The sequence below is a fragment of the Salminus brasiliensis genome, chromosome 6 (assembly GCF_030463535.1).
Source record: "Salminus brasiliensis chromosome 6, fSalBra1.hap2, whole genome shotgun sequence".
In the NCBI taxonomy this organism is placed as follows: Eukaryota; Metazoa; Chordata; class Actinopteri; order Characiformes; family Bryconidae; genus Salminus; species Salminus brasiliensis.
Window position 1 is genome coordinate 13,285,127 of NC_132883.1, and position 25,708 is coordinate 13,310,834.

Genomic DNA, 25,708 nt, shown 5'->3' on the forward strand with positions numbered 1-25,708 from the left:
TCTTCCGCCTTCGTGTTAGAATTGTCGGTCATTTTGTATCAAATGATTTGTAGTGTCGTAGTATCGTATTTTAATTAAATTCGCCTGAAATTAGCTACTGCTAAGGACACTGATCGTAAAGTAGCTCGCTGTGCTAAGGCTGCTACATGCTGGCAGGCTAGTTAGCTAACGCTATCACTAGCTTAGCTAGCTAGCTTTCTAGCACAACACAAGAAGATCGCTGAGTGCTACGGGGCACCACATCCAAAAAAGAGGACCTGCGTCTGTGGTTGAAGGCGCTAGGTTAAATTTAAAACACCCACCCAAACGTCTATTCGTCTGCTCTTACTGTTTTGTTGGGGGAACCCAACACCAGAATATCTTTACCTAGCTAGCTTGTGAGGCTAATGGGTAAGACGTTAGCCTAAGAGCTAACCTAGCTAAGCGCCTCACAGACACCCGGCGCTCCCGCTTCACAGGCGCTTCATAACCAAGCCAGTTCTCTGGGTAAGGATGGTCTGGTGTTTGTTTCCCCTCCACAAAACTGTAAGAGATGTACAGACGTTTGAGTGGGTGTTTTAAATGCTCCTCTTTTCCAGTAATTGTGACCCTCTCCAACTGAGTATATTAAAGTACTGATTTCTTGTGTTTATTATCGCTGAGGTTGTAATTTACATCAGTGGATCTGTTGTCGCACCATATAGTCCACACAAAATAAACAGAAATGGCCACCTGTATTGTTTAATGGAAAATAAGGTGGATAGACAAGTCTGTTCACTCTGCGGTCCTCTTCGCAACGCAGCCAGGCAGTTTTTTCCAGTTACACAAGACCAGTCTCCCATCTGCATGAATGGGGAAAGACTAAAATACTCTAAACTGAAGGTCACATTGCTGTTTCCAAAATCACTGATAACCAGCAAGCTGATGGGCTTTTTGTTGAAAGACAGGAGTTTATTCGAAAAAGGCACCATGTTGAGCGTTAACTCCTATTCCTGTCTCAACCAGTGGAAGGTCTTCTTATTAATAGCGCCTCTGTGGAGAGCACATGCAGGACAGCAACCCTATTTGGTAAGAAGAATTGTGTTAAGATGTGGTGACCTAAACCAATTAATAAAAACATTGCAAAATAACGGGGTGATAAATTGATTGAAAAATGCTCAATAAACTGTTTACATAAAGGACAAAGATCTGTTGGAAGGAAATGATGTAATTTAATCTTATATTACAAAACAAACATTCATTATTTTTAGGAATGTCTGTACAGTAGTCACACACACACCACAGGAGGGTTTCTGGGCTTTGCAGCCCATCAGAAATTTATTTTAGATAGGGGTAGAACAGATCCTATTATTTTAAAGATATTTCAACTTTATACATTTTATTGAACTTTTCTGTATTTTTTCCACAAATTTGGTTTCCATCACCTCTGAGAAAATGAATGTACACCCATTGAAATCCTTCATATCAAAACTAAGCATTTAATCCTAAAGCTCCACATGTTAACCAAATACAGTAACTTGTGAGTCAAAGTCAAAAGGTAACCAGAAATGATTATTTCGGCTAAGCTTTTGATTTTGATGGAACTGTAAAACATGGAGCAGGCTGTAAAGTGCTAGCATTGCTCTAGGAGATAGAAATCCATTTAAAAGTACTTTGGGGGGATATTTACCAGTTATGCAGTAATGTAAACACAAACATTTTAGATTTTCAGGCCTTCCTCTGATGAGATTTACTTAACTCTAACAGTTTGCTAATTAAAATATACATACTACATTTAAGAGGCTTGTAATATTGTCATGGTGTTCATTTGATCAAGGCTTCTACAGGCAAACATATAGACCCCATAAAGTAACATACATTGATTTAACAAAAACAAAAAAATAATAATTCAAGTCTTTTTATTATTATTATTTCTCTTTGTTTAAGTATAAGGCTATAGTGGTTGTCAGTGTATCTCTCACCATGGTTCGAGCAGACAGCCATGGCTGCCCTGCTCCAATCTGAAAGACTTGTTTGTTTGAGCTCAAGTACTATCTGGATCAAGTCCACATGAAGGAGACTGCCTTTCTAAAAGACACATTCAGCTGTCCACTTAAAATGGGACAATTTCACGAAGCCGTATTACAGAGAATAAATACTAGAAAGAAGGAACGGCTACCTAACCCCACAAACTCCCAATATTACATTTACATAGTTAATTAAGTGTGACGGTGGTGCAGCCTACACAGCACAGAGAGGAAAGGAGAGGGGCTGCCACTGGGCTCGCTATGTTTGCAAAGAAGTGGAAGATTTCTTGAAAAAAAGCAGCTGGCTATGCATATTCTACACAGGACCACAGTTAAATCAATATTATAGGACCAATATTGCTCAAGGCATTTTCTTATGCACTTTTATTGCATGACCCTCTGGCACATAAGCTTTGCTTTTGACCTGTTTCACTTTCCCTGCAAAATAATGTCATCTAATAGAGTTTGGGCATGACGGTTAAGACCATTTCAAAATAAAACATTGTTTTTCAATAAGCTTCGCCAGTTTGCTGCTGTTGGCCACAGTGTATGAGGTCAGAGGGCATAACTGACACGAAAACACAAAGCTGTTCGAGGGTTAAAAGATGCCCTTGGCTGATGCGTGCATGAAACATTGCTGTAAGCTTGGAGCACACATGTTTCTGTATCAGCACAATGTACTGGGTCATATTAGGTTTGGAGATGAACTACAGTCTTCTCCTCACGTCTGTGCATGCACCTGTGGTTCCCTATGTGTGGGTGAGTGTGTGTCTAATGGAACGAGGGTTCTTTCATCCCTTGCCAGAAGCTCAGTCCAGCTCCCCTTGACAGTTCTGGTGGTGTTTGCTTGGTTTTCTGCCCTCCTGAGGTCCTTCCTGGCTCCTTTGGCCTGAGCGTGACATGCGTTAAACCCTATGAACTCTCAGACCCCTTTATTTGACCCTGGATGTTAAGGGCTGGAAGGTGAGCAGTTCTCTCCGTTCTGCTCCGTGGCCCGTGCCTTGTGCAGAGCTGCCTGGATCCGGAAATGCGTGCGGGACTCCATGGAGTAGTTCTTATAGTTTTGCCTGTAAAGCAAAGGAACAGTAATGAGTTGGGATGAGAAATGCATTGTGAGGCAGAGGTTCAACTGCATCAACTTTGAAATGTTATTAGTTAAGAAAACAAATAAGCCACTAGATGTATGTTTTTTTTTTGTTTGTTTTTTTTTTTACAAAAGAAGCAACAACAAACTAAGTCAGTATGATAAAATACATATAATTAATACATAATTGTTTGATAAATAAATAAATAAACATATAATTAATACATAATTGTTTAATAAATAATTATTTACAGCAGTTGTGAGTAACATCCATGTTGTCCATGCGGCAGACAAACACATGACACTATGCCAGTAATAGTCACTGGATAAGACTCCTACACATTCAAGGGTTCTTTGTAAGGGGCCAGCTGGCTATGCCCCTTTCCGCCTTATCTTGCCCTGCACCTCAATCTATTTTCCTGTCTGTCTCTGGTGTCCCCCCACCATTACAACGAGACTGAGCCAACATAATGGACCCAGAGGAGCTAGATCAGATTAAGACTGCTATAAGCAATCAGGAGGCGGCACTTGACAGGCATGGCAGGCCTTGCAACAGGTCCTGGCCCAATTACTGGCTGAGCAACTGCAGCCTGGTGTCAGGCTGGCTTCTTACTGGTTAGTCTTAAAGCATCTTCCTCCCCTTCTGGTGTCACCATCCAGGGTGAACTACATCTCTCCCTCCTCACATAAACTGAGCTCTGAGCTGGGCCACCTCAGTTTGTAAAGCCCAGCCCATTATGTGTTCGAATTTGCCTCTTTTACGTCTTGCCTTCGCAAGACCTTTGGCCGCACTGTGCAGAGGAGTGAGGTGGCTGCCTGGTTATTCCACCTTTGCAGGGTCTCTCTGAAGAGCTCAAGGACATGCCTTGATATGTCTAACTTATATGAAATGTCCCTGACACTGGATAATCAATATCAGGAGGCAGAGGGTGCATTCCCAGGTTCTCCACCTTCCAAAGTCTGATCCCAAGTGTTCTATTTCTAGTCAATGTGGACACCTGTGATACAGGGGTACGAGCCATCCTCTCTCAAAGCATTGAGATTGACAAACAAACTGCTACCTATTTCTGCCTATGTAACTCCTGCAGAGGCCAACTAGGAGGTTAAACTCACTCTTGAGGAATGACAAAATTGACTGGAGGGAGACCACTTGTGGTCCTGACATGCAGTTTGCTTTGGTTTGTGGTTGACTGATTTTCATTTATTCTTCAAGCAGCACATTCATCAGCCAAGCAGACTGTAATATATAGTGAAGATTCATGGAATCCTGCAGGATCTAGTCTTTGGTCATGGACACCTGGTTTTGTGTTGCTTCTAAGAAGGCTTGGCTATCTGTCAATCAAATACCTTCCTCTATGGGTGACATTAAGAAGGCTAACACCTGGTATGTGGGACCATTTAAGGTAGTGAGGTTTATAAATCCTGTCTCATACCGTTTCCAATTCCCCTGATCAATGAGTGTGAAACTATGCTCTGTAGCCTGTCCTTGGCTACCATAGTGCCTCCCCTACCCCCTTAGATGAACTCCCAAATGTGGGGATGGCTTACTTAAGACTGCTTCACACTGAGTCTTGAGTTAAGCTACTGCATATATGTGGCTCTGACAAAGCCAGTAACCCTTTCCTCTTGAGGTTGAGCTCTTTACACCTTTAGCTCTCTTATCTAGTGCTTCATGGCCTTTCTGTAGCTCTCCTATTGTTTGTCCCTCTCTATTCACCCAGATCTGTTCACTTATACTGGATCCCTGCCCTCTGGTGGACCAGAATGAGACCTCAGGCTTCCATTCTTCTGGAGTCCCTTTAAAAAATCCTGTCTTTTATTCGATCCCACCATTACATCTTTAGTAAAGAGAATGACAACCATGACACCCCAAAGAACAATTTGGATGCTTAAAGGAGCTATATCACTACGACTATCATCAAACAACAAGTTTAGTGTTTCATGTAACCCCTTTCCAGTCTGTATAGGACTGGAAAAGGGTTACATGTAACACTACACTGCAGTTATTAAGTCGTTGGAGACCTTTATGCACTATGCACCTCAGCATGCATAACTTCACATGGTCTGCTACATCATGGCTGAGTTGCTGTGGTTCTTAAACGCTTCTACTTTTCAGTAATACCAAAAATATTAAGACACTTCTTAATCATGGAATTCAGGTCCTTGATTTTACACACCTGTGGCAATGGGACTGAATAGAACACATGAATTCAATGATTAAGAAGTGTGTCTTAATATATGCTATTCTCCCTCAAAGATAAGAGCTTTCCTAGTGTTTTAACTACAAATTATATTAATTAAAGCAGACCTCTAACTTTTGCACAGTACAATTTACATGTGTGTACATGTTTCATTCAACATGTTTGAATTTAGCCAATCAGATTTCAGAACTCTAAAAAAACAAACAAATACAATACAATTAAGTATTTTGATATATTTGAACACTGAAAGTCCTTGACAAAATTCTTGTTCTAAGAATGTAAAGCCTAGTGTATTTCTAATGTCCACACAACAGTGTTGTTTGATTTTCTAAAAATGATTGTGAAGCATAACAAAGGAATTAAAACATTATATAAATACATATATACACGGACTGAAGATGTAACCATCTGTGCTCAATAAGACATGGAGCAAATATAACAAATATACTCTCAAGGATGTGTTATGAAAGGCATCTGTTAGAGAACCAATGCTTACTTTGCCATCTCCAGTAGTTTAATGGCCTCCTCTCTTCTGCCCTGCTCCAGACATAGCAAGCCATGCTCCAGCAGAGCGTTAGGCACAAGGTAGTGGTCAAATTTGATCTGTGTTTCACTGGGTGGTAAAAGAGAGAAAACACAAAATGTTTTCAATAATAGTCTGCTGGTAAGGGAACATGATGCCCTTGGTTGGTTGTCATCTCCAGCCTTCTTCAGCTTCAAAACACGCACATTTTCCCTCGCTCAAAACCATTTATGTAGGAATGCTGGGAAATTTCACGTATTGTTTCTTCTATAGCCTCCTTTACTTAGGCTTAATAACTTACATCCTTGTTTTAAACATCAATCAAGTCATCTCACTAGTCAGCCTGAAATGGGACATGAGTTCAGTCCTTAAGATAAGATAAGATAATCCTTTATTAGCCTTGATTAATATTAGATTACCTTTAAATGATAGAATGATTTTGTGACTGGCAGCAATAACTGCAAAAAGTTCAGAAGAACTTACTTGCAGAGGACAAGAGTGAAGTAGTGCTCAGCCTCTTCCTCATGGCCCAAGTGTTTGAGGCACAGACCCTTCAGAAGACTCACCACACATTGGTCATCTATGGAAAACTCTGTTCCTGCAGGAGAAACCAGAAGAGTCAACTGTAAACATTTTGTTGAAATGTATATAATATATTTATCATTATAAATACAAATTCACTACTGTTGATGTATTACCAACACTTGCCAATGGCGCTTTAGCAGATACAGTTTTAACCTAGTTACATTTACATGTAGTGGTGTACCCACAAGTAAAAATGTCCATTGCTCTTAGTGAACATGTGAAAATAAACTGCTAATTGAAAGGTCTAAGGTTATGCTGAGCATGTGCATTGTGTGAAGTGGTGTAATATGCAGTCTTGTGTTTGGCTGAAGTGAGGCAGTACTTGGATGCTGTTCGAGTTTTTGCTGAGCCTCGTCCAGTGTCTTTAGCATTCCCTCGGTCAAGTCTCTTTGCTTCCCAATCACTGTGTAGCCATTCCAGATATACATCATCTCCTGCAGGCCAAACATGCACAAGAGTAAAAATACTGTGAAAAACACAAGCTCTGCTCTGCAACTCTTCAGCTGTTTAATCTGGCAACATCTTCATCCACAGGGGACTTCCTTCAGGTCCTATACAAACATGCACACTAAGAATGAGGTTTTACCACTTCTTAAAGTATTTCCACAGAACAAGCAGAGCAGCCAGAATATTATTACTCATTATGTTACTCATTACATTAACATCTGAGCAGATATGTTGAATATTACTCACTGCAATATTTTAGAGAATATATATAGAATATTACTCATTATAGTATAATGTGCCAGTTCATAGAATATTTTGTTATGTAATCCTTTCTAAAATAAATACCAACAGCTCTTTACTGGTCCCTTCTGGATTTGGCCTATTATTGGCCTATTATACTTTTTTTTTTATTCAGCAGGCTAGCTGCATTCAGGCCTGCCTGGGGTCATGTTCACAAAAGCTTTCCTAATAAACAAAACTCACAAACTTATTCTTCCAAAGACGTTTCTTCACTTTGTTCTTAAGAACAGTCAACTTCAAACTGAAGATGGGTTTTAACCTGCAGATTTGTTCTCAGCTATGCTCTTATAGTGATGGATATGACTGTCCATTAAACAAATCCCAAATAAGAAAACATACCAGAATATGGATGTTTCAATTATTTTCTCAAGTTTGTTTGATAATTGTTAATTATGATCTTTTTGTATTTGTATTATATTATGGTATATTATATATTTGAGCATATATGTGGAACATAGTTATAATTAATAAATATATATTGCACTGCATATATTATAATAGTTGAAATCACATTCATAAACCCAGAACAGACCATGCACAGTTACTGACCAGTGGAGGAGCAGGGAGAGGAATGGGATTTTCTACATTATAGCGTCGAGCCTTGCGGATGGCAAACTTCTCAGTGGGTAGTGACTTCCCAGCAATTTTCTGCTTCAGCCCAGGCACTTGCCTGGAGAAACACAGTAAAGGTCACTAATGTAGCTTGTTCTGAACCACTTACTGAACCGCTAGAAGGGTGATAATTGGCTTACATTACATTCAAGCTATAAACATGAGATACAGAGATACTGAATGACATTAAATGTAATAAGTCTTACATGTATGGGCTCTGTTTTGTTTTGCTGTGGGCTCTTTTTTGTATTAGTTCACATTTACTTCTCAGATACAAATATATGCACACACACACACACACACACACACACACAAAACCACAATACATTTACCTGAACAATGCCACCTCGTTCTCTGCAAACGGCTGGCATTCCTCCCGACTCAGCATGCTGAGGTAGGCAGCTTTCATATATGCGTACGTGGCCTGAGGGAAAATGTTTTTTTGTGTATGTTTTACAAGAGTTGCACTTTAAACAAACGTATACAATGTTCAAAGATGCTCTTGTTGGCATTAGGCCTGTAATGACTAGATTCATAATTTGCTGCTGTGAACTCAAGATTAAACAACACAATCATAACATAAACATCATAAAACTGCATTAGATGTTTTCTTACCATGTCATGCACACAGCATTTGGTGAAACACAATGACAATGGTTCTAGGTGTTAACCAAGTTCAGCTAACCCTGAAATGTAATCAGTACTATCTATGGAACTATTTTAGAAATTGTAATGGAACTGTTTTATAAATGTTGTTATATTTTGGAAGTAATTATGAGAATGTGGAAATCATACTACATAACATTGTATTTTTCCAGCCCTATTTACCATCATATTGAACTAAAGTCCAGTCTACTTCAAGCACCACATAAATATATTGGAAAGATGATGCAAGGCCTTGTTTGAAACTCTACTGGGTGCAAGTTTACATCACAAGGCTTAGGCAACGGTTACTGTTGCCCCACTGGGAACATCACTGAGCTGAGAAACTGCTCACTTTCCGTTACTAAAATGAGATTTTTTTTCACAATGTTTCAACTGTTGTTTGTATTTCGGAATTCATGAGCGAAATTTCTAATTGGCCACAGAATGCTTCTGTGTGGAAGCATTGGATGAACAGTGATTTGTGCTGGAGCAAACGGTGATTCGGCAAAAGAGATGGAGACATGGTATCATGTCATGTGAAACCAAGTAATGTTTTTTTGCCTGTTTTTTGTTGCATGAGTGCTCATTTGGAATATAGTATTTATGTTCGAAGCTCCAGTGCTCAATTTTATTGGACCCACCATACATTACTATACTACAGTCTGCACTAAAATCCTGTATAAGAGTGCTTCCTTAATGTGTGACAAGTCTTACCTTAGACCAGGCATTCTCTTTGCTGAGCAGGTCTGCGTAGAAGTAGGCCATCTTCCAGTGTCGCTTATAGGTGAAACACCACATCAGCTCCCAGTAGCACATGTGATGAAACTGCTTCCAGTCCTGTTGCGCCTCACAGCACTCTTCAAAACGCTTGATAGCCTGGGATATGCATACACAACAGTACAGACAGAAAGACACATGGTCATTATGTATATGTATATGGAATACTGAATAGGCACAAATATAGCCCTTCTGCACACAAATGTACACAGCATGGATTGGACTGGTGGTCACTCACAGCATCCAGATTGCCTTTGATTTCTTCTATTCGCCCGGCGAAGAACAAAAAAATGGATCCCTACAAAAGAAACAGGCAAACCAATACCAATTCAGTTAGTCCCTTCAAATTCAACACAGCCCTGAATAAAAGAAGCAGTTTTCCAACGCTGACCCACCAGGACTAAGAGATAGTGATACATTTATCTGTAACTGTACCTGTTCATGTTATTATAAAACAACATGTAACAGAACAGTGTGGTAACATTTTAGCATTAACCCGTTGTACCCAGTACCAGGCCCAAGACAAAAAGAACATCTCTTGCTTAAACCTGTCACATCCCGGTCCATGTTAGCTATGGCAAAAGTGCTTTGTCGCACTGGAGCAACATGTCAAAAGAGCAAATTCAGTTAAAGAAAAAAATGAGTTCTGTGTTTTCTATCACTGCATAACACACAGCAGGATGACCTATTTATTAGTTGTATGCAGATTCTCTCTGAAAAAGAGGGTTTTTGAAGAGTGTTGTTTGGATCGGTAAGCGCTTATTAATGTTCTTTTAAATTAGCATAATGATACAGAAAGAGACATTTGAAATATACTGCTGTTAATGTGTTGCATTTTCTACAGCAGCAGTTCATCACACAAACAGTAAAAAAATGCTGCATTTTCAGCTTAGATCACATTTACTGCCTATGAAAATAATAAAAAAAACAGCAATGTGAAATAAAGTTAATAGATATAAAGACAGAAATAGCTATGTTTTTACAATTGGCACAAGTGGACCTACAATTCTCAATATGAGACCTTAGTTTCCCCATACCTTAGGATAGCGTTTAAGATATGGCTGCAGCAGTTTCTCTGCATCCTCAACATCTCCTTCCCCCGTGCCTAAAACACACACACACACACACACACACACACACACACACACACACACACACACACACACATATGTATATGTATATGTATATGTTTGTATATACAGTCTGTCTACAAACCCTTATTTCTTTAATTTATTTATGAGGATTTATTAGAATACATTACACGTCTTACCCAATATGAAGCTCATGAAGGTGTGGTAGCAGAGCAACAGCATGTTACACAGGAAAGATCTGAATGTGCGCTCAGAAGAGCCTTCCTGGAGCTGCTGTAGACCAAACTCCTACAACACAAACACACACATACACTGAGTATTACTATAAAAAGTTACTTTATTAGAGTGAAAGGTCAACAGATCATTTAACACACATGCACAGAAACACGTCAAGACAGCATAGTAAGTTCACCTTGTTACCAGAGAAACCCACAAACTCCAGCAGCCTTAGGGTCCGGGTAGGCAACAAAGAAAGCATCTTCCAGGGGAAAAAAAGAAAAAAAAAAACGTCAACAGAACAGAACCATTCTCTTCTCCTTTCTTCCTGTCCTCAACACATTTGCCGCTCTCCTTGAACTTGTAAATATGTATTCAAAGCACGCACCAGATTAAATGCTCCCACTCCTAGCTTCACTCCACCCTCAAAGTGGCCATGATTATCACCGTGAACATAACCAGAAGACTTAAGCACTGTATGAAGCTCCCTGGGATAAAAAGCACAAACACATACACAAACATCCATCACTTTGTGGGATTCTTTTGGTTTAAAAAGAAATGCTAAATCTCAAAAGAGAAAGGTATAACAAACTGCAAAGCAGTCCTGATGCTGAGTTAACAGAACAGCATGAAATAAAACCTATTAAAAAGAGTATTAATAACTCAATGTGGACTTAAATAGGACTGAAAAGAAACAAAAGATTATATTACAGAAATGTACATGTAGATTTACTTATTACTATATTTAATTTTTATATAAAACATGTATAATAAATATTCAATACATATATTAGTACATATAGATATCTTATTTTATAAAACTGCTCAGATTTAAAAAATAAATTAGCTGTTTATAGCACTTCCATTAAAATGCAAGAGTAGCTCAACTTCTCAAACATTCTGCTACCTCAGCTATAATATACTAAAACCTTTTGTTGGAGAAGTACCATTTCTATTTGAAAATATTCTTCAAAGTACAATATTTTGTGTCCAATACATGTCTCTGTAAAATCACTTCATGTACTGAATTACAGAAACACTGGCCAAAAAGTAAAACGGAACGGTCACTACATCAGTTGTGAAAAAACTGCTTATCCACCTTCTACAGTGGTGCTGCAAAAGCTTTTAGAGTGAGATTAACCACACCTTCACTTCTGATGATGTATCTTGAAGGTGGGAGAAACTTTTGTATATTGCTTTAAAACAGATACTTGAGGTTTTTTTTCTGATGGTTAATATAAAAGCTAACATTGTCACTAGGAAGCCTAGTATCCCTGTTGTTTGTATTAGCCTCTACATCAGTGCCAGTACTAGCAGTGATGGCTTTTTAATGCTGTGACCTCTACCTATTGATGTATGACATACAGCATCTGCAAAGTGCATGCTAGGTATAGTAGTGATAGGACACTGATGGACAGAAAATTATGAATTCTGTCAAATTGATGATGCTGAGGGAGGCAGTACTGCGCAACAAAATAGTACATAACATGAATAAAATTAAATGCTGGTTTTAGGCTGAAACGCTTTTTTAACAGAGAAGTAAGAGCAGTAGAGCTTACTTGTATATCTGATAGCTGTTCCTCACTTTGATTCCACCCTTGATAAAGCTGATCATGTTCTCATCCTGCAAATGCAGATATTTTAGAAGGAGGGGTTAAATATACTAAACACAAAGTTCTTCTAATAACACACAAGTGAGCTTCAGCTTATCTAACTCTAATTACACTAATGTTTAAGAAATAACTGAATTATTAAATGATTATTTCTGTTTTAGTCAATAACTTTAATTTAATTAAATCAACTATATGTATCTATTCTGTGGAAAACAATGGGTTTGTGAAAACAATGTTTATTAAATAACACACACACACACATATATATATATGTATATATATATATATATATATATATATATGTGTGTGTGTGTGTGTGTGTGTGTTATTTAATAAAGTGCTCACAGATTTGATCCCATTTTTCATATGTGTTCGTTTCACTACAACTTCATTCTAGAGGTTACATCATATATAGCTACACACAACAATCACCAAAACCTTTTAACCTTCTGGACACTGAAACTGAAACCTGTAATGGTATAGTACTATCATCATATTTCAACAATTTTATACATGCATCATCATCATTACTAAAAACATCTGCATACTCATTCCTGAATAGTATGTAATATTATCTATAATGTGTGCATCATAGAGAAACAACTGCCACCAAAACAAAAGGGATTTGCAGTTATGATTATGGACGACTTTTATCATGAGAAGTGAATCTAACCTGTAAGAAGGTCAGTGCTGCCCTCTGGAGGAGACACTCAGCATAACACACTTCAGCATGCAGCTCCTCTGAAGACACAATCATTAGCCAGACTTACAATAGGCCTAAATCAACATAGGGTGGCTCATACAGTCTCCTCAAAGCACACTCACAGTGTGCAGACCAAGCAACAAGTATCACCCTCAGACAATAGAGGGTGTGTTTGTATTTTCCCTCGAGAATCGCAAACGTGTTAATTTAAGCGGAACTGTAGCTTGCAGCTACAACTGTCTGAAATGATGCAGTAAAATTCACCTGCATGCTGTAAACATGAACAGACACTTACCTTCTGTAAAGCTTTTGCTGTTAAAGGAAGACTTCTTACGATGTCTGCAATGAAAAAGTCCACAATTAAAAACAAAACAGGATCTGGACATATTAAAGGTCAGGTCATGTTAATAATCTGGGTTTAGTTTTAGTTGTCTTACTAAAACAGTTGATGCCTAAACTGAACTGTTCCTTTAGGGAGAACATGTCTATATGACTTATAATACATAAAAAATAATAATACATAAAACTTGACCGGGTAAAAAGGTGTTGTTTCAGTTCTAGAAAGGATTATGACTGTGACGTTCAGGGTGCATAAGATAAGATAAGATAAGATAATCCTTTATTAGTCCCACAGTGGGGAAATTCTCAATAATGTGTCATAATAATGTGTCTCTCAAACTCACAGTTGATTTGAATCTTAAACCCATTTTAGATATATGACTTAGGTTTACATGTTATGTAAAATCATTCTTCACTTGATCATAAGGCACTCTGTGTCAAACACTTGAATGCATCTGAATAAATCCAAAGTGCCAGTGTTGCTCCTGGCAGTAGCTGAACCGCTGTAAGAAACACCTCCAATATGACGTGCTAATAAAGAGATGGACAGGGGGCATTTTTTCCCAAAAGTGTGTTAAGAAACAGAATCTGCTTAAATGTGTTTTGTCATTTTTTAGTTCCAGAGTAAAGGTCATGTGCTAGCCTTGAAAAATAAATAAGTTTTTATATATTATCTAAAACCTAATATAGTCTCAGAATTCTTATAGACTGAAAGAAAAAAGTAAAATATTTGAATCACTGATATTGTAGTTGTGAAACTGATGTGGTAATGAGAATAAGAGGCCATAGTCTTAAAACAATAGTTTACTGAAAACTCAAATTAGCACAATATTCCCTTTACTCCAAACATAGTTGGCAAGGTTTGCCTTTGTAGCCTTAATCTGTAACAACAAGGCTAAAAGTAATAAGTCTATGTCATCTGTAATCTTTCTAATGACATAGTCACAGATTTTGTTAAGGTTAAAGGGAATAGTGTACCATTCCTTTATTTTTGTTTCTAATAATTGTATTTAAGAACAATGTAATTCAATTAATTCACTTAAACCCTAAGTGCCCATATAAAGGCCCTAATTCAGTTACACGCTCATACTTACATAACTTCTGTATTAGTTTCTGAATAATTCATAGTAGTCACTGAATAATACATGTGTCTTAAGATTAATAATTGAATATTGAACTGGTGGAACAAGGGTTTACATTAAAGTTCAAGCCCAGGCTTAAATTACCCATCATCCCAGGCTTAAATTAAACCACATAATAAATCATGATATTTATTTTTTCAGACATATGAAACTGAATGGGCCAAGAATAAATCTTGATATCAAACAAACTTAATTCCATTATCACACAAACCCATACCACACAAAACAAGTTTTGACAGAAATTCCACCTAATTTAATTCTGTTATCATGCAAATGTGATCTTATCACAAATTTGATTCTTGTAGTACAAACGTTTACTCATCCCACTTAAATTAACCTTTTAAACTAATCAGAACCACTGGTGTTTACTGGTGTATTTTTCTCATTGTTGTACTTTGGGAACAACTTGTAGTTACCAACTAGTAATCCTTAGGGTATAATCCTTAGGGTAGGGTCACAGAGAATAAGGGTATAAGGGTTAACACTGATTCAATCCCAATACCGCACAAATCTACCCTGATGCTTAACAAACTCAATTCAAATACCCCACATGCCACACACAATCCTGTTAACACACAAGCTCAACCCTATAACCACACAAACTCAATCTTGTTACAAACAACAATTAGCCATACCAATAAAACCACCTTGTGCTGTAATTTGTGAGGTGGGCTCTCCGATCACATCAATGAGCATTAGGTGCCCATGACCCTGTTGTTAGTTCACTTGATGTACCTTCTTGGACCACTTTTGGAAGGTATTGACCACAGTATACCAGGAGCAATCCAAAAGACCTTCCTGATGTTTTGGGGATGCTCTGACCCAGTTGCCTAGCCATCATGATTTGATTCTTGTCAAAGTCGCTCAGATTCTTATTCTTGCACTTTCTTTTCTGCTTCCAGCTTATCACCTTTAACAACTGACTGTTCGCTTGCTGCCTAATGTGTAGATCCCAGCCCTTGACAGGTGCAACTGGAACCAGACCATACATGTTGTTCACTTCATCTGTCTAGTCTTAATGTTATGGCTGATTGATTTATTACCACACAGGCTCAATCTTGTTACATATTACCACACAAACTCAATCCGGTTACCACACAAAATCAATCCAGTTACCACACAGACTCAATCTGGCTACATATAACCATGCATACTATGCATCTAGTAACCTGTCAAACTTAATCATGTTACCACACAACATCAAGTCTATTACCACACAAACTCAAGATTATTACCACACAAACTCAAGCCTATTACCACACATCAAGTCTATTACCACACAAACTCAAGCCTATTACCACACATCAAGTCTATTACCACACAAATTCAAGCCTATTACTACACAACATCAAGCCTATTACCACACAAATTCAAGCCTATTACTACACAACATCAAGCCTATTACCACACAACATCAAGACTATTAACACACAACATCAAGACTATTAACACACAACATCAAGACTATTACCACACAAACTCAAGCCTTTTACCACACAAACTTAATCTGGTTACCACAAACACACACAAAGATCCCACATTAACTCTGCATTCATCAACCTGTCTGACACTGGGAGGAATCACAAGACTTGTTGCAGCAGAACTGGTTCACACTAATGCCTATGTGGCAGATACGTCAGATGAAAAATAGAAAGCTGAAGAGCAGCTGTACGTCTGCAAAGGCCAGGAAGAGTGGTGCTATAGCGCATGCAAATGTGTGTCTAGTCAGTCATCAACAGCATAACAGGCTGAGTTACTGCATGTATCTGTACCCAGCACACATTCATACACCCCCTCACACACACACATATTAAATTAATTAAAAAATATCTGTCCTCAAGCCCCTCAACAACTGACTGTTTGCTTGCTGCCTAGTGTGTAGATCCCAACCCTTTGACAGGTGCCATTGGAACCAGATTATCATCTGTCAGGTTTTAATGTTATGGCTAAAGTTCATTAGGTTACCACACAAACGCAAGCCTATTACCCCACAACCTATTACCACATAAACTCCTGATCCCACATTATTCATACACTACCCAATAGGTTTTGGGGATACCTCTGGACCCCCTGGTTCCTAGACCTATGGATTAAAGTCAACAGGTTTTCTGTTCCTACAGTAAGTACAAAGAAATGCATCAAAATGATTGTTCATGGAAATCAAATGTGAAATCAGTACACAGCAGATAGAGATTAGATTAAAAAAGTATTTATATAAACTCAGCAAGCACAAGACAAACCAGCCGAACCATCGTAAAATAGGCCAATTTTTAACTGTTACTGACATTATAGCCAGTTATATAAAAGTGGGGAGGGTAATCCTACATATGTGCGTTATGATAGCCAAGTTGGGGGACGGTATGTATATAAGGTATATACAGTGATTGTAAATTGCTGCAAAATAATCAAATTAAATCAAAGTAAAATTTGAGATTTTGTGATGCGCTGAACAGTCAGATATGTATACCTCAAATACATCACACACCTTAGTTATCCACCATATAATCAAACACGGATTCACCAACAGAAATCCTTACTGTAATCTGAAAGTATAAAGGAAGTGCCATTACCGTTGACACACAGCCTGAGCATCTTTCATGGTGTTTCCTGCTGCTAAGATGTCCTCGGGGTCAAAGGTCATCATAGCCTGCATTTCCAGAATGGTAGCATACGTGAGCGCGTGATACATGCTTTCTTTAGTCCTGTCAGAGAACACAAAAGAGGAAAATGCGTTAGATCCATTCTTAGGGTGACAGTGATTAAGGTATGACTCTTCTCTCTCAGACATAACAAAGTGGTACACAGACAAAGGTGGAGAAGCTTTGTGAGACTGGCTACTGTGTGGGTCCATTACTAATCCAACTAAAAACACACAACCAGATACAATACCCTGTAAGAACAATGCTCAATCAATGTTTCCAAGCACTGTGTTTTCATCAGATAAGCTAAAGATTTCTCTGTGGTGTCCAGAATGCCAAATACCATGGGCTATTCCACGTCATCAGTAAAGCCATGCACTGGGTACAATTCTCTAACAACCAGGCCAGTGTGAATTAGAGGGGAATGCAATACTGCAGGTCCAAAAATACTCAGCAGCAGGATTACTGGTGAAACCAGTTTAACCCGGTTTGCCCTACTGAAACAGAGCAGGAATAATGCTGGTGAGGCAGACACACAAAGGAATGCTGAATGTCTGCATGGCTCACATTTCACCCTTTATTCACCATGAAAACAAACCTTTATAAGCAGTTACAGCTTAATATAGCCAGGGGTGAACAACCTCACAGCAAAGCACTGATTAAAGGAATACTCCAACAAAACCTGCTGTATCTAAAGTACATGAGAGTTTACCTTGTACTTTTCAAAAGAACAGAACACCTGTTGATTGAAACCAGTAAGTTATTCTAGTTAGTTCAAGGAAATGTGAAAATGATTGTCTATGGTAATCAACTGTATGATCTGAACATGCTGGACTATTTCTGGTCCACTTAAGATGTTTGTGCGGGTCTTAATGCATTTTAACATGATCATTTTCCAACTTTTTCACCCCTCTTAGAATTAAACAGGCTGGTTTTCTCACTGTGCTTGTAAGATTGATATATATATAAATGAACTCTTGTTCAATTCTATTCATTCAAAACTGGCTGCTACAGTTTAGTTTCCCTTTATGGACCACATGGACCTGAGGTTGGGTTTGGAAATTTGATCAATGTTCACATACCACATAAAATTATTTGTTTTTAAAAGAGAGAAAGAGAAAGAGAGAGAGAGAGAGAGAGAGAGAAGAACATCCAAAGGATGTTTCCCATGATATTGGCTTTAAATATGGCTTATTTTACAAGAATTTACAATAAAATAATTCTTAACTACAGTTCCCCCAAAAGCTTGTGGAAGACATTAATGTCAACTGAAAGAAGATTCTTTGGTGGGATGAAACCAACATGGAGGTTTCTGGCCATCAGACACATGGACGCTATGTTTGGTGAACCATTCCCACCATAAAGCATGGTGGTGGTATCATCAATTTAACTCCATTAGTGATAAACTTTTTTTTTAGATCCATCCCCTGGTTTACATTAGTAACCTTTTCTCTGAGTTGCTTTGAGTGTTCGGTTGTCTTCATGGCATATTTGTAGCTGGAAATACTGAGTAACCTGTGACTGGACCTTCCAGACAGGTGTCTTTATAATACAGTCACTTTAGGACATATTCACTGCACTCAGGTGATCTCCTGTTCAGTAATTGTGAGATTAATAGCACCAATTACCTGGAGTTCTGTGGAATTAGGCCAGTCACTTTAAAGGGGACAAATATTTATGCACATTTATGACATTACTTAATAGAAATCAATTTTCACTTTGACATTAAAGAGAATATTTTGTAAAGCCTTGTATAAAATAATAATAAAAAAATATATATATCCAAGCAAGTGAATGCATTTTATAGGCACTGTAAATATATTGCGAATTTACTCAGACTAAGGATGCAAAGTATTATTTAAAATGCATAAATAGGTACAAAATATGGTTTAAAATAACTGTTACTATATACACCAATCTCCAAAAGTAGCTTTACATTATGCATCATAGTCTTGCCCATGCTGGTTGCTCTCTAAAATATTTAACATTTAAAATGTTCTGCATGTCACTGAATAAATTAAACCACTTTAAAAACATGAACACTACAATGCTGCATTAGTAGCTCAACACACAAACACTGAAATGAGAATTAGTCTCTGAATTGGAGTGCTTGTGCTGGTGGTGTTGTCCAGCGCAGAGATGGACAAACACAGCCCTCCTGACCTGTGTGTCATCACAGGCCATGTCGCCCAAATCCAATCAAATGTCCTACAAAACAGCAGCTGGTCTACAAGACAGCTGAGAGGTAGACTGATGCATATTCACAAACAGTGTAGGGGTATGGAAATGTGAATGTTACAATATTAACATAGTATTAATACATGGAGGCCCAAGTACAGATTTTTTATTATTTAATTCTAAATATTTTGTGTATTAAGATTAAGAATGGCTCATTTTCTGACAAGCTTAGACAGCATAGTGGATAAACACACTTGTGGAATTCAGTGTAAACTTCATTTGATTTTTCTTTTAGAATAATAATTTTTATATCATCATAACATATCATCACTGTCACACAAAAACCTTGTATCTCCGTTTCTGTTTTCTCTTTTTGACGTAATATGAATCTGGCAGTTGTTTTTCATATATTGAAATCAAAATTTCACACTCAGTGGACCAATATGAATGCATTACAGTATGTTGAATCGCAATTCTGAGCATATCACATATCTTTAAGTTTATCACAGTGGAATCGCATCATGGTCAGAGCATCGTGATAATCTTGATAATACTGAGGAGCCTGCCACAATTCCCATCCTGAATGCACACACATGCGCACACACAAATACACATGCAGAACCTGCATGCCAAGTCACGCTACATACATTTGAGCAATAAAATATCTGATCTTAGGGCAGTATCTGCATAGGGGCATTCACCAGCTGCCAATCTACAGCCAGTCTAGACATGTGCATGCTGTGCAGTAAAGGGACAAGTGTTATATGCTGAGCTTAGAGATGTTGGATTACTTCTGCCTGAAATAATTCAACTCTACTGACAAAATTCTGTTGATTCAATGAGTCATTTGCTGGAAAGTTGTTATGTTACGCTCTATATTCATTGAACAGCTGATCTTAAAGCAATGATTTGACCAAAACTCATTTAACTCATCAAACATTTTGCCCCTAAGGCAAGGCAGCAAAGGCATGCTTGGTGTCTGAAATGTGCTTCTTTAGTTTTGCACCGAACATATGAGGCTAATGCAGCGAGACACTGAAGTAATGGAAGCTTACAGCTGATAGCTGCCAGTGCATACCAAAATCATCACACCCTTGCCTCAAACTGTGTTGAGTTATTAAGTTATCTCAGTTAGACTTGTTTGTGTTGTTTGTGTCACTAAATGACACACCGTTATCTGTAAACATGGACAAAAGTCAGGATTCATTATGGCTGTTAACAGTAGCATTCTTTAGCTCCACTGCAAAACTAAAGAAGCTAACGTCAGACACAAAACATGTCTTGGCTGATCACATTTAGGCTAAGAGGAAAATTGTGAACACTGGATTCTTGGCTAAATCATGACACTAAGGCCTGGATCCTCAGTGTCTTACATTACCCAGTCATTAAATATAGTTGGCTTTTCTATAAGCAGTATGCAACCCTAACCCATAACCTTAGCATACAAGTACCACACACACAGAATGTGCTTTTGGAAGTACTATAGCTTTGCAAATACTTTTCTTTCCCACCCTCTCCTCAACTCACAGTTTACTTGTCACCATTAAGAGACCCACGCCTTAAACATTCATTCTGTTTTGGCTGGAATGGGGCGGGTCTTGTTCGTAATTGACTGGAACAGTTCTATTATGTCACCACATAAGCTGCACCTTCCCCATTTTTGCAAGTTAGGACAGCTAGACAAACAAACACTGCACTCTGAGCAGCACCACTCTCTTGCTCTCACTCAGTCTATATACAGTCCTATGCAAAAGTTTAAACACCCTTGGCACAGCCTCTGTAGATAATCAAACATTACTTTCAGCAAATCTTAATGCACAGTAACTCTACTAGTCTTTAATAACATAACACATAAACCAAATCTATCATTGTTGCCTGGGCAAAAGCATGGGCACCATAAGCATTGCAAAGGCTCACTTTTATCTTTTAGCAAATCAGGCCTGAGGCATGTCACCAAGTGATGTTAAAAAGTTACAGAAATATTGGGAGAAGGGACATGCCTGAAACCCCTCTTCCCGATCGAACGTCCTATAAATACCATCTCCACCTTGTTTACGTGTCTTTGACAAGTATTTGCACATGCTATAGCTGAGAAAAGGATGGCTTCAGCCACTGGATAATGATACAAAATATACAGCAAACATCCCATCACATACATCATTTACTACCAAAAGAGAATAGAATGAAATGGAGCTTTTGGAATGGCCCTCACAGTCCCCTGACCTAAACATCTTTTTGACAATGGACCTTAAACAAGCTGTATATGCAAGACGTCCCAAGAATAGCTCAGAACTACAGGCATCCTGCAAAGAAGGGTAGGACAATTTTTTTTTTTTTACAAACTTTTTAGCTACAAAATGCTAAAGGTGTACAAATTTCTGACTCTGAAAGCTGTGTTTACAGTTTTGAGTAAATTGTTTACTACAAAATTAAAATAAATGACAAATAAGTGAATAAAATGCCCAAACTTGCTTAAGACTGTATGCTCTTTCGAACACAAGGGCAGACGCTTGCAACATAAACGACTGTTTCTCCAGAACATGATTTATGTATTATGCAACTTTAAGCCTTTGGGTGACTTATAATGAGTAAGGTGAGTAAATGAGTAAATGGACATCATTATCCTTTAGTGAGTTAGCCAATAGTAAATTAGGGGAAAAGGATGCTCGACAGTGCCTTTATGAGCTGTTACTATTGTGATTTGTATTTCTGTTGAGACACTGATCCTTCCTCTGTCCACATGCAGCTGTAAAACTACAGCCAATGAGCTAATGTGCTGTGTGAAACAGTTCATCTTACAAAAAGTCTCATAGGCTATTTCAAAACCTCTTTCTAATCCAGACTGAATGCTGTGTCAGAATAATACACATCCACGTAGCCTGGGCAAGTCCATGCCTTCACATAGTCTGCAGAGACGTCTGGGCTTGGCTTGGTTTTTAACTGCGGAACTGAAGACGGCGTTGAATCACACTTTCTCACATATTTGTTTCCCATGGAATATACACTCCACTGGGCAGACTGCCATCTTCTGCTGTCAGAATTATTGTAAACATTAGCTCCGGGACTAATCATTGCCCTTTAAATCATAATTACAACAGGGGATATGATATTTATACCTTCGTTTCTGACTTCTGACAATTCTTCTTTCTTGCTTAATTCTTTACTTTCCTAAATGCATCTAAATGTTTACATTTTAGATTATAATCATTTTCGATCTAATTATCTATTAGACTATCTGGACTTTTGCAAAACATATCTAATCATTGGTATTTATGTTTTTACAAAAGAGCAAAATATTGAGAAGATACCAAAAAAGATTAGGTTAGCTAAAAAACAAAACATGTTTTAATCTACAAAGCACTCGAATGCTTTGCAAGTAGGAAATAAGTCCATGTAAAGAGCACATGAAAGCAGCACAATTTTACACATGGCTTGGTTTCTCAAAATGATTTCACAACCTGGGAATCAAGGCTCACAGCCAGCTAACAGGCTACAGCAGGAGCAACTTGGGTGGAGAAAAAAACATGCAGAAATCATTCTCTGACAATCACCACTTTAAGTTCATAATGCACTGGTAGTATTACACACCTGGTCTCCCTATATTACAATTACTATCAATGCTACTTCAGCATCCTCTAACATACTAAACCCACCGATTAATACCTAAAAACCCACCGATTTACAGGGCAAAACACACACATGTTTACCTGCTCCTGAGTCTGGACAGAGCCTCCTCAAAGTTGTTTCGCAGGAACAAATCCAGTGCCACCATGCAGTCCTCCAGAGCCACAGACAGGTCCGATTTTTCTGACCTGTGAGACACACACAACACACACAGATTAAAAAGGAAAACACAATGGGCATAGTATAGCTACCTTTTAATCAGTATTCTGTACACTTCTTTATGAGAATATCCAAAAAATAATAATTTGTTGGCATTTATGCCTAACAGTGTCTAAAAGTAACAGTTGTGTCAAATTGAACACAAAATGGCACTTACTACTGAGACTACTGCAGTCTCAGAATTCCCTCAATAGGATCCCAGGTGTTTATTCATTATATTAGGTGCGCTTGAGATAAAACTCATCAAATACCTGGACTGGCTAGGCATTTGTTGACTGTGACGTTAGAAATACAGGTAGGTCAAGAGAACTGTCCAAAAAGTTTAGAGAGGAGATCATTGCTTGTGCATCCTTGCAGAAACAAGATCCTGAATGATTCAGATAACGGCACTAAATTTTAGAGATACAGCTGGAAGCATTAGTTAAAGGAACACATAGGTTTACAATTTGCACAGTAAACAATAGGACATTAGGTTCCAGTAGGTTCCAGTTCCAGCTTAGATTATTTAAGACCAAAATATATTGCAATTAGTACAAGGATGAGTACCAGAAAGTGTTGGGCCTCATAAATGGCTTTCTTTAAATGAACTTCATCATCCCAGATCATTGTATTAAGCGCATTAAACCAGTAAACAGATGCTGACCAATGGTCAAGCACTATGCCTGAGTATGTACTAATGCTAAAGCACACCCAAGTCTTAGTAGCATGTCTCAGATTCTTTAAAATCAAGTGTGTGTTTGTGTTCATGTGTGAGGTCTGCCGTGTGCTGCAGAGCACCTCTGCTACTTCTTATTTTATTATGAGGACAGGGAGACTCAGACAACCTTCAGATTCACAGGAGCACAGGAGGTTCCCATAATGCAGAGGTGAGTCTATGGTAGAAATGTACAAAGGGGTGTTTTAAGTAGGGCAGCTCTCAAGAGTGTGGGGTAGAGAACAGTATAGAGAATAGTAAGCTTCGTAAAGTGTCTAGATTCATTACAGTACAAAGATACTCTATATGTTAGGATTATAGCAGATGGCCATGGGGAAGGTACACAGATCAGAGCAGACAGAATTTGTGTGTTGTGTGAAATTCTACTGAATTTTCATGCGTTAGTGATTTAATGTGAAATGGTCTATTCTAAAGAAACATACAGATTCAGACTGGTCTGCAGTGATGTTTAAAGATACCAGGTGTCTGTAATACCTTAATACCAAATATAGTTACAGTTATATACATAGTTGTTTTTTTGTTTTTTTTTGTTTTTTTTTACTTTTTCTTCACTACAATAATGTCAGAGAGGTACATGCAAGGTCTTTGTTGTTTTTATTGCAGTCATTTTTTTAAATTAATGTTTATTACCTAGAACTTTTTGGGCCTATTTGTACTCAAGGCTATTTCAAGCCAGTGTGACTGGGAAATGGAGACAGACACAAAAGACCCACACCAATACAGCAGATTGGGTCAAGGGTACAAAAGCAGAATGGCGGCGATTTTAGATACTGCATGCATTTAACATTAATAAAGTTACACTATATGGACAAAATGATTGGGACACCTGCTTCTTACTTTCAAAAATCAAGGATATCAAAAAAGAGCTTATCCTGCTTTTGTTGGAGTAACTGTCTGTACTGTTCAGCAAGGGCTTTCTACTAGATTTTGAAGCACTGCAGTGAGGATTTGATTGCATTCAGTGACAAGAGCATTAGTGAGGTTAGAATGTTGGAAGATCACCACTCCACCTCACCCCCCAGCTCCCCCAATCATCCCAAGCTTCCCAAAAAGGGCAACATCTTTCCAGAGAACACAGAGTTCTCCACAGCTAGGTGCTGGGGGGGCATTAGGTTAATGTTTATCTGCTCCAAAGAGTCCCATCCTATTGGCAGTCCTTCTCTACAGGGATTGGACAAGCTGTGTGTGTGCATTTGCACATCTGTGTCAACAAAATTTCTTAAGCCAAGACTGATTCATTCCAGGTCCAGTTTGGTAGCTTCTCGGTTAAAACACACCTACAAAAGCTAGCAATGAATACATGAGTTGCATTAGGGGTGTCAAGCTAAGCAAGCTAATCACAAAACTGTGCTGGGCACCAGCCCTACAGGACTGGATCTGGGATCTGAAGGTTCATGTGTAGGTCCGCACTCTGATTTCTCACTTTCAACTACATATCATAAATATTAGTTTCATAGTACAGAACCATTTACAGCAGATGATAGATTAAAAGATTAATAACTGAATATTAATGGGTAATAAGAGAATACAGAGTTTAAGAATGCAGGAATACAGCCAGGAACACACAGTCATGTATTATATATTGTATACAATGAAAATAAAAAAATAAAATAAAATAAAACTCCTTTTAATACTTTCATACTAATAATTGGCTTTATCATTTATTGGGCTTAACCTAACAGGCCGAATCAAGCAGGCTGTGTAAGCGAGCACAAAATTGTGTAATACTGGTAGGAATAGGCAAAAAGGAAACTAAAATAACTCCACCTCCAAATGTAAATCCCCGTGCTAAAATGTATAATGGGAGTCACCACAGGTTTGCCTCTAATAGGCTGTAATGCGACACATAATCAAATAAAAGCCAACAAACATGTATACAGTACACTGCCTACTAAATCTCCTTGGAATAATAACACCATATGACTTGTCTCTATGGACAGAGGAATGGAGAATCCACTGGCATGCAAAAAGGACAATAGGAGTGGATATACTGAAGCAGTTGGGGTGACTTAATAATAGTAAAGTCTCTCCACTCTGACAGAAGGACAGAGCTGGTCTTTGTGCTCTCCT

The 25,708-nt window shown here is 38.2% G+C and overlaps 1 protein-coding gene across 1 annotated transcript in view; it reads right to left on the minus strand.

The window, feature by feature from the left end:
• Positions 1–1,170: 1,170 nt before the first annotated feature.
• The window catches only part of ttc39a (tetratricopeptide repeat domain 39A), a 34,042-nt gene continuing 9,504 nt past the window's right edge, over positions 1,171–25,708 (minus strand). Inside the window, exons 5-21 of the mRNA XM_072681664.1 lie at positions 22,788–22,892; positions 16,834–16,965; positions 13,078–13,121; positions 12,753–12,820; positions 12,026–12,090; positions 10,855–10,954; positions 10,663–10,728; positions 10,430–10,538; positions 10,197–10,264; positions 9,398–9,457; positions 9,097–9,258; positions 8,070–8,161; positions 7,675–7,795; positions 6,701–6,812; positions 6,277–6,391; positions 5,767–5,883; positions 1,171–3,052 (exon numbers count right to left, since the gene is read on the minus strand). Coding sequence (XP_072537765.1) covers positions 2,935–3,052; positions 5,767–5,883; positions 6,277–6,391; positions 6,701–6,812; positions 7,675–7,795; positions 8,070–8,161; positions 9,097–9,258; positions 9,398–9,457; positions 10,197–10,264; positions 10,430–10,538; positions 10,663–10,728; positions 10,855–10,954; positions 12,026–12,090; positions 12,753–12,820; positions 13,078–13,121; positions 16,834–16,965; positions 22,788–22,892 — 1,654 coding nt within the window. The 3' untranslated portion in view covers positions 1,171–2,934. The remainder of the gene's footprint in view (positions 3,053–5,766; positions 5,884–6,276; positions 6,392–6,700; positions 6,813–7,674; positions 7,796–8,069; positions 8,162–9,096; positions 9,259–9,397; positions 9,458–10,196; positions 10,265–10,429; positions 10,539–10,662; positions 10,729–10,854; positions 10,955–12,025; positions 12,091–12,752; positions 12,821–13,077; positions 13,122–16,833; positions 16,966–22,787; positions 22,893–25,708) is intronic.